This window comes from Nuphar pumila, chromosome 1 (assembly GCF_984573655.1).
Source record: "Nuphar pumila chromosome 1, dmNupPumi1.hap1.1, whole genome shotgun sequence".
NCBI classification, from domain to species: Eukaryota; Viridiplantae; Streptophyta; class Magnoliopsida; order Nymphaeales; family Nymphaeaceae; genus Nuphar; species Nuphar pumila.
The window spans coordinates 90595514-90610559 of NC_143249.1; the positions used below are offsets into that span (position 1 = coordinate 90595514).

The window sequence follows — 15046 nt, forward strand, 5'->3', positions numbered from 1 at the left end:
CGTTCCGACGTCAAAAGAATGCATTTAAAGCAGGCACAACTGAAATGGAAGGTCCATCCTCAAGATTGTCCGGCATAGAGATTCTAAGAAGATTGCGATACTTTCCAGATGTATTAACAGATGCCCGCAGTCCTACACCCTTCCGTGGATTTGGGAAGGATCACAATTGGAGGAAAAAATCTATTTTTTGGGAACTACCGTATTGGCCGACCCTATTGATACGACATAATTTGGATGTGATGCATGTAGAGAAAAATATGTTTGATAATGTGTTCAATACAGTAATGAATATTAAAGGAAAAACGAAGGATAATCCGAAAGCCCGTATGGATTTAAAATTAATATGTAAAAGACCAGAATTGGAACTCAAAGAGTATAATGGTAAAGTACTGAAACCAAAGGCGAAGTACGTGCTCGGACCTGATCAAATAAAACATGTATGTCAATGGTTGAGACAACTGAGATTTCCAGATGGATATGTCTCTAACATTGCTCAGGCTGTGAAGATTGACGATGGACAATTATATGGGTTGAAGAGCCATGATTGTCATATCTTTATGCAATGATTGATACCCCTAGCATTCCATGATATGTTAGACAAACCTATATGGGAGGTATTGTCTGAGTTGAGCGGATTTTTGAGAACATTGTGCGCATCGGAGGTCGTTGTATCAGATGTAAAGAATCTCGAGGACTCTGTCATCACCACTGTTTGTCTGCTAGAAAAGATATTTCCGCCAGCATTTTTCGATGTTATGGAACATTTGATCATACATCTGCCATATGAACTAAGGGTTGGTGGCCCTGTGCAATATCGATGGATGTACCCATTTGAAAGGTATATGTTTTTTTATATTTGTCTCTTTAATGACAGATATTTAAAATTTGAAATGTATATTATTGTCAGATGCATGTTCGACCTAAAAAAAAAGGTTCGTAATAAAGCCAGAGTAGAAGGCTCTATTTGTGAGGCGTACACTTTAGAAGAGATTTCAAATTTCTCATCTATGTACTTCGAACCTCATATTCCAACACGTTACACATGCCCGCCCCGTAACGATGATGGAGAACAAGTAACTGTAGCTGACAAGCTGTCAATATTTCAACCACTTGGGCATGCATTTGGTAGTTGCCGATCAAGGCTATTGACAGATCGAGAGCAAGATGCAACACACATCTATATTCTTTTTAATTGCTCAGCGATCGACCCATACATCGAGTAAGTATATGTATATGCAACTCAATTATAAATCCTTTTATGTTCTATATGTGGATACATGGCTCGGTAATATAAGTATTTGTGGTTTGCAGACGATTTGATCTGGAGTTGCAAAGCGAAGTTTCACATCTCACTGATGCAGAAGTACAAAAGGAACGTGAAACTAAGTTTGTGGAGTGGTTGAAACAGTTGGTAAAGAAGCTAACATAAATTTTGTACTTATAAACAACACTAAGTTACTTAATTGATCGTGATCACAATCATTGTTTATGTCTGTGCGTAGGTTCGCCATGGTGATGTTAAAGATCAAGGAATATGTGATTTAGAAAATGGTCCGACCAAAGTTGTGCAATGCTACAACGGGTATATCGTAAATGGTTATCGATTCCATACAAAAGACTACGGTATAAACAAATCAACGATAAACAGTGGCGTGTGTGTCAAGGGTAGCAGCTACGGTGAAAATGAACATGATTACTACGGTGTTATAGAGGAAATAATGGAGTTGACTTACTTAGGCATGAATAACAGGGTTACGATATTCAAGTGTCATTGGTTTGATCCAACTGCAACAAGACTCGACAAAGCTTCAGGCATTGTGGACGTGAATCATAAATCCAGGTTTGGAACATATGAATCATTCATATTAGCCTCGCAAGCTCAACAAGTTTATTATACTTCATATCCGAGTATAAAAAAGTCAGATAGAAATGAATGGTGGGCAGTTTGCAAGGTGAAATCCAAACTATAGCCCGAGTATGATCAGTTACAAGAAGATGAGTTAGCTGAAGACAGTGATTACTATCAATCAGATGATGTCTATGACTTCGCTTATGGTCACGATGTTGCGCATGATATGCATGTCATATCTCCATTGGCCGATGAAACATTCATAGAGGAATGTGATCCAAATGATGTACCAAGTGGATGGGCAAACAATGAAGAAGAAGAAGAAGAAGAAGAAGAAGAAGAAGAAAGTCAAACTAGTGACGAGGAAGAATTCTCAAGCTAGTGAGCAAAATCTTATACTACAAACCTCTATTTAAATGCATTGTAATACTTGATGTGAGTTGTATTGCAATACTTGGTGTGAATGATTAAAAATTTTATTTGAATGTATTGTAATACTTGATACGAATGATTCGAATGCATTGTAATACTTGATGTGAATGATTTCAATTATCTGAATGTATTATAATTTATGCAACGAATGATTTGAATTAGTGCAATACTTGATGTGAATGATTTGAATTATTTGAATGCATTGCAATGCTTGATGTGAATGACTTGAATGCATTGTAACACTTGATGTGAGTTGTATTGCAATACTTGGTGTGAATGATTAAAATTTTTATTTGAATGTATTGTAATACTTGATACGAATGATTCGAATGCATTGTAATACTTGATGTGAATGATTTCAATTATTTGAATGTATTATAATTTATGCAACGAATGATTTGAATTAGTGCAATACTTGATGTGAATGATTTGAATTAGTACAATACTTGATGTGAATGATTTGAATTATTTGAATGCATTGCAATGCTTGATGTGAATGACTTGAATGCATTGTAATACTTGATGTGAATTATTTGAATGTATTGTATGACATATGTTATTTGTTAGAATATGGTTCGTGGAGGTTATAGTGGTCGCTTATCCAGTAGTAGCCAGGCTCAGCCTTCATCTTCACGGGCTCCTGTGATAGGTATATCATATAACTAATTGGATGCTTGATTAGTTCAAATGCGCATTCTGAGAATTTCTAATGTATTTTTTTACAGATGATGTTGCGCCTGTACACGACCCACCTACACCTGTTGATCACACAAGTCAACAGCCAACACAGGAAACAGGGTCTTCTCAGGCTGGCACAAGAAGACTCATTCGAATAGTGTATATCGATAATCGACCGTAAATATCTTGTTTTCAATTATTGCATATCTTTTAAATATTTTATATTGATATTTACTGTGTAACAATTCATGTGCAGCACGAGGTTTGAGCCACAAGAAGTAGTACGGGAGATTAGGAATTCACTTCTTCAACATCTACCAGGACCAGTTGCTCAATGGAAAGAGTACCCAAAGGAGGTGTTAGACAGATTGTGGTCCTCATTCATGGTATACAGTTGTTCCTCATAGTTAATGTGTTTCATATTTAATTTATTTAAGCAATGTCTACTAACTTTCTGAAAATATTTGTAGGCTTCGAATCGCTTCGCAACTACGGTGGAAGAAAATGATGCAAGGAAGGTGTGGCAGAAGGTGGCTGCCAATCGATTTGCAGACATGCTGCACACTATGAAGACTGCAGCAAAAAAAAATCTGGCGTAGTAGATGATCCATTACTGTGGAAGGGCCATGGTCCTATTACTATCAGGAGAGATTACTGGGATGAAATGTGCGATAAGTGGGCGGGAGATGCATTTAGAAATCGCTCTGCGAAGGCTGCACAAAATCGATCGAAGATGCCCGAAGCCCATCTACACACAAGTGGATCTATGACATTTGGGAGCCACCTAAAGAAAATGGTAACTCATCAATATATAATATTAATTTTATAAGTATTGTTGCAAACTTGTGTACTAAATCTTTTGTCATTTAACTTCGCAGGAAGCAGAAAAAGGAGGCAGTGTACCATATAAGGATGTGTTTGTAGAAACACATAAACGGAAGACCACGGGAGTCTTCGTATCAGAGAAGGCGAGAACGACAACGGTATGTATTAATTCTATTAATAATCATTGCAATATATATGCAAGTTATCATAATGTTATCATTAATTATTAATGAATACTTTAAACATTATTTTGTAGGAGGCATATGAGCAACAGATGGTAGAGCGATATGGCGATGATGCTACTCAACATCCATCATTTGATCCTACAGCATGGGTGACTGCAGCAGGTGAACCCAAAAAAGGTCGCGTGTTCGGGTTTGGGAGTAATATGAACACTTCACCAGTTATTGGTTCTTCCAGTTACGGCTCACCGACTTCTTGCGCCGACATAAGCTCCAAGCAGCCGACTATTCTTTCCGGTGATGATGTACGCCAGATCGTTAATGAATCACTGAATAACTACTTCCAATACACCGTCGCCCCCTTTCTCCGAAATGAAATCAAGGCCGCTCTTCAGGATAGGGGCTCTTCGATTCCAGGTCCCTCTCAGGTATAATCACATATTCAGTTTTTTGTCTGCCTTAGAACACATATGAGCATAATCGAATCACATATATAACTTTTTGCCTGCCTAAGAACACATATGAGCATGTTATAATCACATATTCAGTTTTTTTACTGCCTTAGAGCACATATGAGCATGCAATAATAACATATAGAGTTTTTTTATTGCATTAGAGCACATATGAGCATGCTATAATCATAAAGTTTTTTTGCTTGCCTAAGAACACATATGAGCATGATAGAATCACATATAAAGTTTTTTTGACTGCATTAGAGCACATATGAGCATGCTATAATCACATATTCAGTTTTTTGACTGCCTAAGAACACATATGAACATATTATAATCACATATTCAGTTTTTTGACTGCCTTAGCACACATATGAGCATGCTATAATAACATATAGAGTTTTTTTACTGCCTTAGAACACATATGAACATGCTATATATCATTTATGATAGAATCACATATAAATTTTTTTGCTTTGCCTGCCTTAGAGCACATATGAGCATGCTATAATTACATATTCAATTTTTTGACTGCCTTAGCACACATACGAGCATGATCAAATCACATATATAGTTTTTTGCCTGCCTTAAAGCACATCTGAGCATGGTAGAATCACATATAGAGTTTTTCTAGATGCCTTAGAACACATATGAACATGCTATAATCACATATTCAATTATTTGACTGTCTTAGCACACATATGAGCATGATAGAATCACATATATATATATATATATAACTTTTTGTCTGCCTTAGAGCACATATGAGCATGATAGAATCACATATAGAGTTTTTTTATTGCCTTAGATCACACATGAGCACATGATAGAATCACATATAGTGTGTAATTTATTTCATTATATTTTGTTTATCAATACTGACTGTTCTTTTCTTGTGTAGGCTGCTAGCGATAATCAGCGTAGTGGAGCTGAAGGGACAGATAAAGACAATGAACAAGAAGACGCACAAAATCTTGGCGATGATTAGAGGACTGTGTTGAAGAAGTTCTATTTTTTTATGTTTCCTAATTGTAATTGTTGAATTGTAAATAATTAAACTTGTTAATTTTAAGGTGGAACGATTAATTGTTGTAGATTCTTGTTATATGAAATTTTTTGTGCGGTTTGTTTTTTATTTACAGGAAATATAAATTGTACAGGAAATAGAAATTGTACGGTTCTCAGTATTTAATTTTCAAATATTTTTTTTTAAATTTTTTTTGGGTTTGCGACGGATTAGCGACGGAAACATCCGTCGCTATCCATATAAATCTAGCGACGGACTAGCGACGGACGTAAATCCGTCGCCAAGCCGTGGTCGCCGTTTAGTACCGGCGGATTGGCGACGGAATACAGCGCTCGTTAGTCCGTCGCAATTAGCGACGGACCTAGCGACGGAATAATTTCGTCGCCAGTTAGCGTCGAAATATTCTCGACGTAAGCATACTGTCGCCACGTTGTCGCTAATCCGTCGCTAACATGGTTAGCGACGGAATGTGGTCGTCGCTAATCTACTGCTTTGTTGTAGTGTTAGGTTTAGAGACATCTTCAAATTGCAAAATTTCAAAATCCTCTTTTTGGACAAAAAGTTAGAATTTCCAAGTCCAAGCTCAGAGTGACATTTCATAGAACATGTCTTTATATAGCATTGCATCATTTCACCTCACAGCATGTCATTTTGAGATCCAGAACTCTTGATTTTCAAAATTGTCAATCCAGATTTGATTTTTAAACTTTTCAAAATTGATTTTTAAAACCCTGGGGTTTTCAAAATTGCCAATCTTTCCCATTTTACCCCCGGGACTTTGAATTACAAAATTTTTTTTCTCAAGAAAAACAATCTGGATATTTGGATATTGATTTTAAAGATTTTATCTCAAAACTTTTTGCAAAAGATTTTAAATCTCTTTACAAATTTTTTTATATTTATCCATATTTTTGCCCTGAAAACCCAATTTTTCCAAATTCTTGAAAACAAATAATGTTTTATCTCGTATTTTCAAATAAATGGAGCGGGACCCGCTTTTGAACTAGCATCATACTCAGACTCTCAGGTAAGTTGTTTATTCTCAAGCGGGACCCACCCGAAGTCGTACCAATTTGCAAATTTTTCTTTTTAATTTCTCAATATTTAGTTATTTATTTTTAGTTAGTGGGCCCACACACATGTGGCACCCCAATTGAAAATAAAAGACTTACAAAAACAAAATAAAACTTTAATTTCAAAAGGATTTTAAAAGTGAATTGAGATGGCATTTCCATAAAAAGCCTCTCATTTATTTCAACATTCATTTTTTTTATTTTATTCCTTTTTATTGATTTGTTTAAATGAATTTTTTTTTAGAAAGATGCAGCCTTAATGGAACAGCCGAACTTCCCTAAAAATAAAATTCATTTTACCTAAAACTTAGGTAAATGAAATGAAAATTTTGAAAAAAAATCATAAGGTGCGCTCCTCTTGAAACGACTGTTTCAAATTTTGAAAGAGGTAACGGAACCTCATGAAAGGGCTGCGTTTTTTTTTTCTTCAAAGGGCTGAAAGTTTTTAAAAAGAGGAGCCATTGATCGATGAAAAGGGGAAGCTTTTGGGGCTTGAGGCAGGGGATTCACCAAAGGGAGGAAGCCGATTGAATTTTCTTTTTTGATTTTGCAGGGTTATTCTTCTCAAACGTGAAACTGCATCTTCTTCAACCCATCCAGTTGCTGCCTTTTCTTCAGAGCCCACCAATAGGAAACTCCCTCCAGCGTAAAGGAGGAAAACCTCTCAGTTTTTGGTGGGTTGGAAGATCCATTTGGTGCAGGAAGCCCCAAACAGCTGCTGCAAGTGGACAGCTGCTTGCCATCATCCGTCAGCCGTAGCAGAGGTCCAGCCCACCAACAGGAGATCCAACGGTCATCCAGTCCATTTCCTTCAACCCATCCAGCTGCTGCCCTTTCTTCAGTCCACCAGGCAGAAATCTAGCAGTCTCTGCATATCCTTCACCTCACCTTCAGCCTTGCCACAGGAAATCCAATGGTTGCTGTCATTTTCTTCAGCTCACCTGCAGAAGCTCCAGCCAACGGCTGCTCCCCATCTTCATGCAATCCAGCAGAGATCCAGCATGAAGACCATCCTCTCCAGCATAGTCGCAGCAGAGAAAGCAGCAACACAAGCTGCAGGAGGTCCCCAATCCAGCCCAACGTGTTCCCCATTTTATTCAGCCCAGCAGGATAAGAAAGGCTCCCACTTGCTGCCTATAGGTTCATCAAAGAGGTTATCTTGGAAGCTAAATTAAATATGCTCTGGATTTAAGTTAGCTTATTTCTAGTATTGAATTTGGACACCTGAATTCAGAATATCTAACTAACTGAGATTATTCAGCTCAAATCAGAATGCCTTTTTTTCTGAGCACAAAGTTGTATTGCAATCTTGAGATGGGTGTCTTGGGGATGAGCTATCTCTTCCTTCAGACTTATGTTAAAGCACTCTTTTTCTAGTGTTCCTCAACTTTGTTATCCATTTTGTATGATATTTGCAACGTTTTTCATGCTTTTACCTGATAAGCCATCAAGGAAGATTGAAGGCAAGAGCCTTAATGAGGCATTGGAAGTTCTCAATCTGCTGACCCTGGAAAAGCCTTGTAGTGAAGGACTGAATGGTCATCTACATCTTATTCAGGATTGCTTAAAGACCCTGGTTGCAAACCAATAGTCACTCACAGGGATGTTAAATCCAAAATATTTTCACCTCTCCACTAAGTTTTTCACAGTCTTTTCATAATATTCTTGAAAACAGCTCATTGCTCCCACAGTGCATTTCCTGCACATATCCATTTTCTGCTGCAGGTGTGCAGTCTTGATAATTAGCCTCATTCATGAACGGATATATCCATATCCGTTCATGATCCCTATGCCATCTTTTGTATGCTTTGTCACTGATATATAGGGAAGCTCCATACCCAGTTTCACTGAGAAATATGCTATAATTTGAGAATTACAACTGTGTAAAATCACCTATAGAAACTGTATATACCTGTATTTTCTGATTTTACCCATCATATGGAATTTTCATTAATATGTATTTTTTTTTTTCATTATATGTATATATATCTATATATATATATGTATATCTATGTATCTATATCTATATATCTATGTAATTCTATGTATATATACCTATATGTATACGTATATATGTATATATATATATATGTATATATATATATATACATATATATATACTTATATATATATATATATATCCCTTCATATGCACTTATTTTCATATATGAGTATCTATATATCTATTTTCTCATATAAATACACCTCCATTGTTACATATCATTTAGTATCAATTTTAGTAATTTTTGATATACATCTCTTTGTTGTATATAATATATATATATATACCCATTTTCTTGGTTATTTGGTTCTAATTCTCATTTTGCAGGAAAAGCTGGAGGATGATGATTCTTTCTACACTATGTCTTTCATTTATTTTGATTTATGTCAGAGATGTAATAATCAAATTTGGAATAATATTTACTTTTTCCACTTAGATTAGGATGCATCTCATGTAGTTTGATTCTTGCAATATCCTGATTCTATGATTCATACATCTCAATTTTTAAAAATTCACCATGGATGAACACGAATGGCACGTGCACCAACTCTTAGGGAGTTGATGAACTCGGTGGAATCCATATTTACGGCCCTAGTCGGAATATGGACGAGACCCAGATCCATCATCTTTCTACTAGTCACACTGAGCCTACACTCTTAGGCTATCTTAAAAAAAAATGCACCTCATATTTCCAATGTTTTCAAAATATTGTGAATTAACTCAAGTAAACTTTGAACATATTCATGGCCACAGTCAGAATATCTGAAGGTTTTACTTTGGTTTAATACACATTTTTCCCACATATTTCTCAGAAATCTTTTTCAAAGTGCATTCATTCATTCAAATCATCTGCATCATCTGTTTTTCTCATGATTTTCTCAAGAATTTTTTTTTTACTTCATGGAATCGATTTCTCAAGAAACTATGATGATATTCGGAGTTGGATTTTCCAAATCAAAGTTTTCCTGTGATTTTCTTTGGAAATATTATTTTCTTAAGATGCTTTCAAAAGAAATTTCTCATCTTTCTCAAGAATCAAAGTTGATTTTCATATATTTCAAAGATAAGATTCTCAGGATTTCAATTTCCTAAGTTTTGAATTTCCTTCTCCAATGAATTTTCCTATAAATTTTCTATCCTTTTCTTAAGAAAATTCTCAAAGTACGAGTTTTCCCAACAAGTGTTCTTCTTTTCAAATGTTCATCTTTTCTCAAGAATTCCTTCCATTTTTCCCGAAATTCTCATCTCTTCATGATTTTCCAAATCTTTATAAACTTTCTCAAGATTTTCTCAAGATTCTCACTTCTTCAAGATTTTCCAAATCTTTGTAAACTTTATCGAGATTTCAAACCTTCTTCGTCTGAGTTTCCTGAGAGATTGATTTCCATCTTTTTCCTGAGAAATGCTTTTCAACTCCAAATGTTTTCTAAGCATACATCATATTTTCCAATTTACATTTTCCAAAAACCTCATAGCACATGCCTGAATTCTCTGTGCATTTAGGATAGAACACGATTTCAGTAACTTCACTAAGTCAAGCACAATTTTGGTCCTTGGTTCGATTACCCCTGTTAAAGGCGGCAGGAACGGTCGAACCTCGTACCGACAGGTCGAGCCCCCATCCCATGGATTTTTCCGCAATTTTCAAAACGGAGGTGAGTATTTCAAAACAATTTCCAAAATCCGGTCAAGTTTGAATCGCGAAAGCATTTCCCTCTCTCTTCCGCAAGGAAGGGAAGACGGGAAAATTTTTGCGACGATAACAAGTTTGGCGACCGAGATGGGACCTGTCCTTGTCTGACCAAAAGTGTGCTTAACTTAGTTCAATTATCGAAATTGTGTTCACAAAATGTCAGCTCTTTTACTTTTGATATCATGCGAACCTAGGAGCCTAGATTCTGACCTAGCTGACATTGACTGCATATAGCCTAGGCATGGTTTGGTAGGACCAGATTGAGGAGAAATTTTCATGTTCACATAGACTTAGGTCTAAATACAACTCTCCTCAATTTAGGATTTGAATGCAAACAATGTATGCTTCTTCAAAGATTTTTTAAAAATCTATCTCTCTAGGACTTAGAGCCCTCTATTTCTTGCATGTGATCAATTTTTCAAACCTCAATTACCTATCATTACCCGGTCTTCACGTTGCTGGGCTCTCTTCCAGAACCCTAGTTCGGGACAGAGCCTCACAACTGGGCCACTTATTTGGGTTGACGCCCCCCTACCACGTACCGCGGGCCACAGTCCGAAGTATATCGGTAGGCGCTCAAGGATGTTGGAAAACCTTACCTTAGAACCGGAGTTGAGATTATATGCTACGTACCTCGGATTTCGATTCGGGTATATCGGCATAAATGGATTGGATAAAGATGATCTGAACCCAGAGTTAGGATTAGGGTTCTACAGCTGTTTTCAAAATGATGCATCTAGAGACAACGTTTTAGGGAGTGCTGTATGTGCATAAATGTTTGTGCAGGATGTGATTGTTTGTATGCTACCATTATTTCTCACATTTTTCCCAAAAATATTTTCAAATACCCATATTTCTCATCTTTTCCTTTTATTTTCTCAAACCCTGGATGATTTTCCCAAATATCCAATTTTCTTCAAAACTCCAGGTGATTTTTCATTCTTTCGTTCTATTGGATCTCGAATTTCCAGCTGCATTTTCATCCTGCTTGCAATTTTTCAAAATCATATGTTTTCTTTCCTTGGATGTCAATCATTTTGTCTATTTGTCAAATTCTCCATCTTATTTTCCTCGTGAATACCTTGATTTATTGCGGTAGAAATTGTTTACCCACTTGCCTTCTCCTTATTCTAAATCCGCTTGTGGATTGTTTTCCAAGAGATATCTCTTTCCTTCAAAATGGTGTTTTTCCTCGTGGTTGACGACCTCGCCTAGGTAACAAGGCACATTTTCCGTTGTTATTTCTCTTACAAAGAATGACAACACAATTGTCGTGATTTCAGCAGCGACTCCATGCCTAGTAATGGGATATTCTTCCAATTGTTTACCATATCGTCAATAATCATTTTCATCCCAATCCAAAATTCTCTTAGAGTCTAATCAAGACTTCATCCTGCAGAGAGAGCATCCACAACATTTGATGGTTCAAACAAGATCAGGAAAAAGAACAACGGCATCTCAGTACTCGTCGACCTCAGAAGAAGAGATGGGCTCCCCGCGATCCGAGAGGAGTCAAGAGCAGCAGCAAGAGGAGGATGGCATAAACCCACAGATGTATGCCATGTTCCAGAAAATGATGACCAAAATGATGAGTGAACAGGCTGGGACCAGTGCAGAGAAGAACCCATTCAGAGAGAAGTTCCATGGGCACAAGGATAAGAAGACTTCCAAGAAGCAAGTTCAGCCAGAGAAAATTTCAGATGAATCCGAATCAGAGGAAGACACCGATGAAGAATATGAGGTGCCTCCGGTATTTCAGAAACAGGGCCGAGAACAAAGGAGGAGTCGCAAATCAAAAGGTCAAGTTGCAGAAGAGCCCTTGCAGTCACAATTCAGGGAAATGGCCAGAGTGGTTAAAGATCTTGTAAACACCCCAAATTTTCACTCACCTCCTCGACATTTTCACCAAACATCATCATCCAGCCTCTGAAATCGCTGGAGGGCAAAATGGTCATTTTCTGAGCCCGGACCTTGCAAAAGTCCAAATTTCATCTGCAACTCTCAAAATTTCTCTATTTTTAACTCAGATGTTCAAAATTTTACTCCTGACAGAAGACAGGAATCTTCAAGTCTTGGTTCAAGATTCTATTGCATAAGACATGGCATTGCATATCATTGCATGAGCACCTCATATCACTGCACTGCACAACATGTCCTTTCGAGGTCCAGAACTCTTGATTTCAAAATTTTCAATCCAGATTAGAATTTTAACTCTTTTCAAAAGTGATTTCAAAACCCTGGGTCTTCAAAATTATCAATTCTTCCCATTTTACCCCCAGGACTCTGAATTTCAAAATATTTTCTCAGGAAAACGATCTGGATAGTTTTCAATATGGATTTCAGCCACTTCACCTCAGATTTTGCCCTTTTTGACAATTTCAAATATCTTCCATTTACAAAATTGCCCTACAGGGGCCAACTCTTTCCAAAAATTCCTGTTTTACCAATTAGTCCAGATTTTATGAAAATTCCAAAAAGAAATTATTGTCTTGTCCTTATTTCAATAAAGAAGCAATGTGGGACCCACACTGAGGTGGTGTCACACAAGCTTTTCTTTTTAAAATTTGAATTTTGAAAAACCCAAAAATATAGGAGCCTTGTCCCCTGGATTGGTGCCACTTGTCCTTTCTCTCTCCTCCCATTTACATGCCATGTGTCAGCATAGGGTTCACCTAGAGTTGGTGCCACATGTCACCTTCCCTCTTCTGCCATGTGTCAGTGTGGGGCTACCTTCAGAAGCCGCCACATGTCATCCCATTTATCTGCCATGTGTCACCCTATCCATCCTGCGCCATGTGTCATTTCAAAGACTACCAGGAGATGCCAAGTGTCATAGGTTGTCTTGTCTAGAAAAAGTGGAGCTTGTCTCCTATGAGGTGGCGCCACTTGAAGTGTGTCTCCTGCAGAGGACACGTGTCAACCTCTCCCTCCTTCTAGAAAAGTAGCCTGACACATGTCTCTTCCTACTTTTCTCAGAAAAGTAGGAGACATGTGTCACTCCTAAATTCCTACAGAAAAGGTAGGCTTGTCTCCTCTGAGGTGGCGCCATCTGGAGTGTGTCTCCTGCAGAGGACACGTGGCAAGCTCTCATTTCCTCAGAAAAAGCAAGTGCCATGTGTCATTTCCTGCTTTCTCCAGAAAAAGCTAGAATTTAAACATTCAAATCTCCTCATAGGTGGCGCAGATCCTGAACTCCTACCTTTTTCATCTTGTCTAAGATGGCGCCACATGGCTTGGCCCTCCTTCTCTCCCCTCTGCCACGTGTCATCTTCTGCTTCTTTCAGAAAAAGCAGGTGACACATGTCTCCTTCTAACTCCTTCAGAAAAAGTAGAGGACACATGTCTTCTCCATACTTTTCTGAGAAAAGTAGGAGACACATGTCACTCCTGGCTTTCTTCACAAAAAGCAAACCATTCAAAATTCAAACAAGGCACTAGGTGGCGAAAATCCTGAGCTCTGATTTTTCCAGATGGCCTGAGGTGGCGCCACATGTCCTTTCCCTCCTTTTCCTCCCTCTTGCCACATGGCATTGTAGGAGCCACCCTGAGGTGGTGCCACATGTCCATCCTCCACTCCTCCAGGGCCAACCTCCATTTGAAATTCGAATTCTCCTCTGAGGTGGCGCCATCTGAAGAACTACTCCAGCAGGCTGACACTTGGAACCATCCTGGACTGCCACATGTCCAGATATCCTTCCACCAGAAAAAGCAAAATTCAAATTCCTCTGAGGTGGCGCCTTCTGAGCCCACTGCTCTGTCCTCCTGACATGTGTCAAACACCTTTTGAGGTGGCGCCATTCCAGGACTCCCCACAAAAAGTGAATTTGAAATTCAAACTCCAAGAGAGCACCCTCTGAGGTGGCGCCTTCTGGGAGTTCCCTGCAGAGAGAATCAAGCAAACTTTTGAAAAATTCCAAATTCCCCCTGCTGAGGTGTCTCACCCACAAAATTTCCATTTTTTTATTTTTCTCAAAAATTAAAACACCTTTTGAGGTGGCGCCACCTGAGGGCTCCCTGCAAAAGACAAATTCGAATTTCAAACCCCTCAGATGGCACCCTCTGAGATGGCGCCACATGGAGGGCTCAGATCGAGCCTGTTTGAATTTCAAAAATTTGCAGAAAAGTTATAAAAACAAGGGTTCACGCCCAGCTTGAGGAGATCATTTTTTTTTAGCTCTTGTGAACTTGGAAAATCCGACCTAGCCTTCCTAAAATCGGATTTTGAACTGCAGAAATCGTGCCCCCTTTGGCGCATTGAAGAAAGTGGAGTAAAGTTCGTGCAGTGGCCGATTCGATTCAAGCATTGCTCGATTTTGGTGGACCATTCGAAGCTCGGAGTGAAGGACGAAGGAAGCTCGTGATAGCCGCCCCTTTCAAGAGCTTCTACGCTGCGTAACGAAGCAAGGTGCACTTCTTTTCCCCTTGATTTGATTCCATAATTCGATTCGGGAGTCGTTTGAAGAAAGAGCTCATCCGAGAGATGGATTAAGCTATTCTCACAAAACGACATATATAAAAATGTTTAATTATGCTTCCTTGATGATTTTTAACATGCATGTAGTTAGCTAGGTTTAATTTGCATTTTATTTCATTCATTTAGCACATTTCATGAATTAATTAGGATTAATTTAGCATTTATTTCAATTCTGCTCATTTTCAGTAGGTCTCTGTTTTTGTCAGTCAGTCCACACGTCATTTCATGCATTTATTTTTTATTAAAAATACCAAACAAATCACGGAATACGCCCTTAGGTGTCCCTGAAAGCTTGCCAAAAATTCGGAGGCATTTGAATTTGTTTACTGCGGTAAACATTCAAAATGGCAAGTCGGGTT

At 38.0% G+C, this 15046-nt stretch overlaps 1 protein-coding gene across 1 annotated transcript; it reads left to right on the forward strand.

The window, feature by feature from the left end:
- The first annotated feature begins 4046 nt into the window (after positions 1-4046).
- On the forward strand, positions 4047-5553 carry LOC149849058 (uncharacterized). The gene is made up of 2 exons (XM_090013283.1): positions 4047-4394; positions 5320-5553. Exons 1-2 carry the CDS (start codon positions 4059-4061, stop codon positions 5404-5406), a joined length of 423 nt encoding a protein of 140 aa, XP_089869409.1. The 5' UTR covers positions 4047-4058; the 3' UTR covers positions 5407-5553.
- Positions 5554-15046: the final 9493 nt, after the last annotated feature.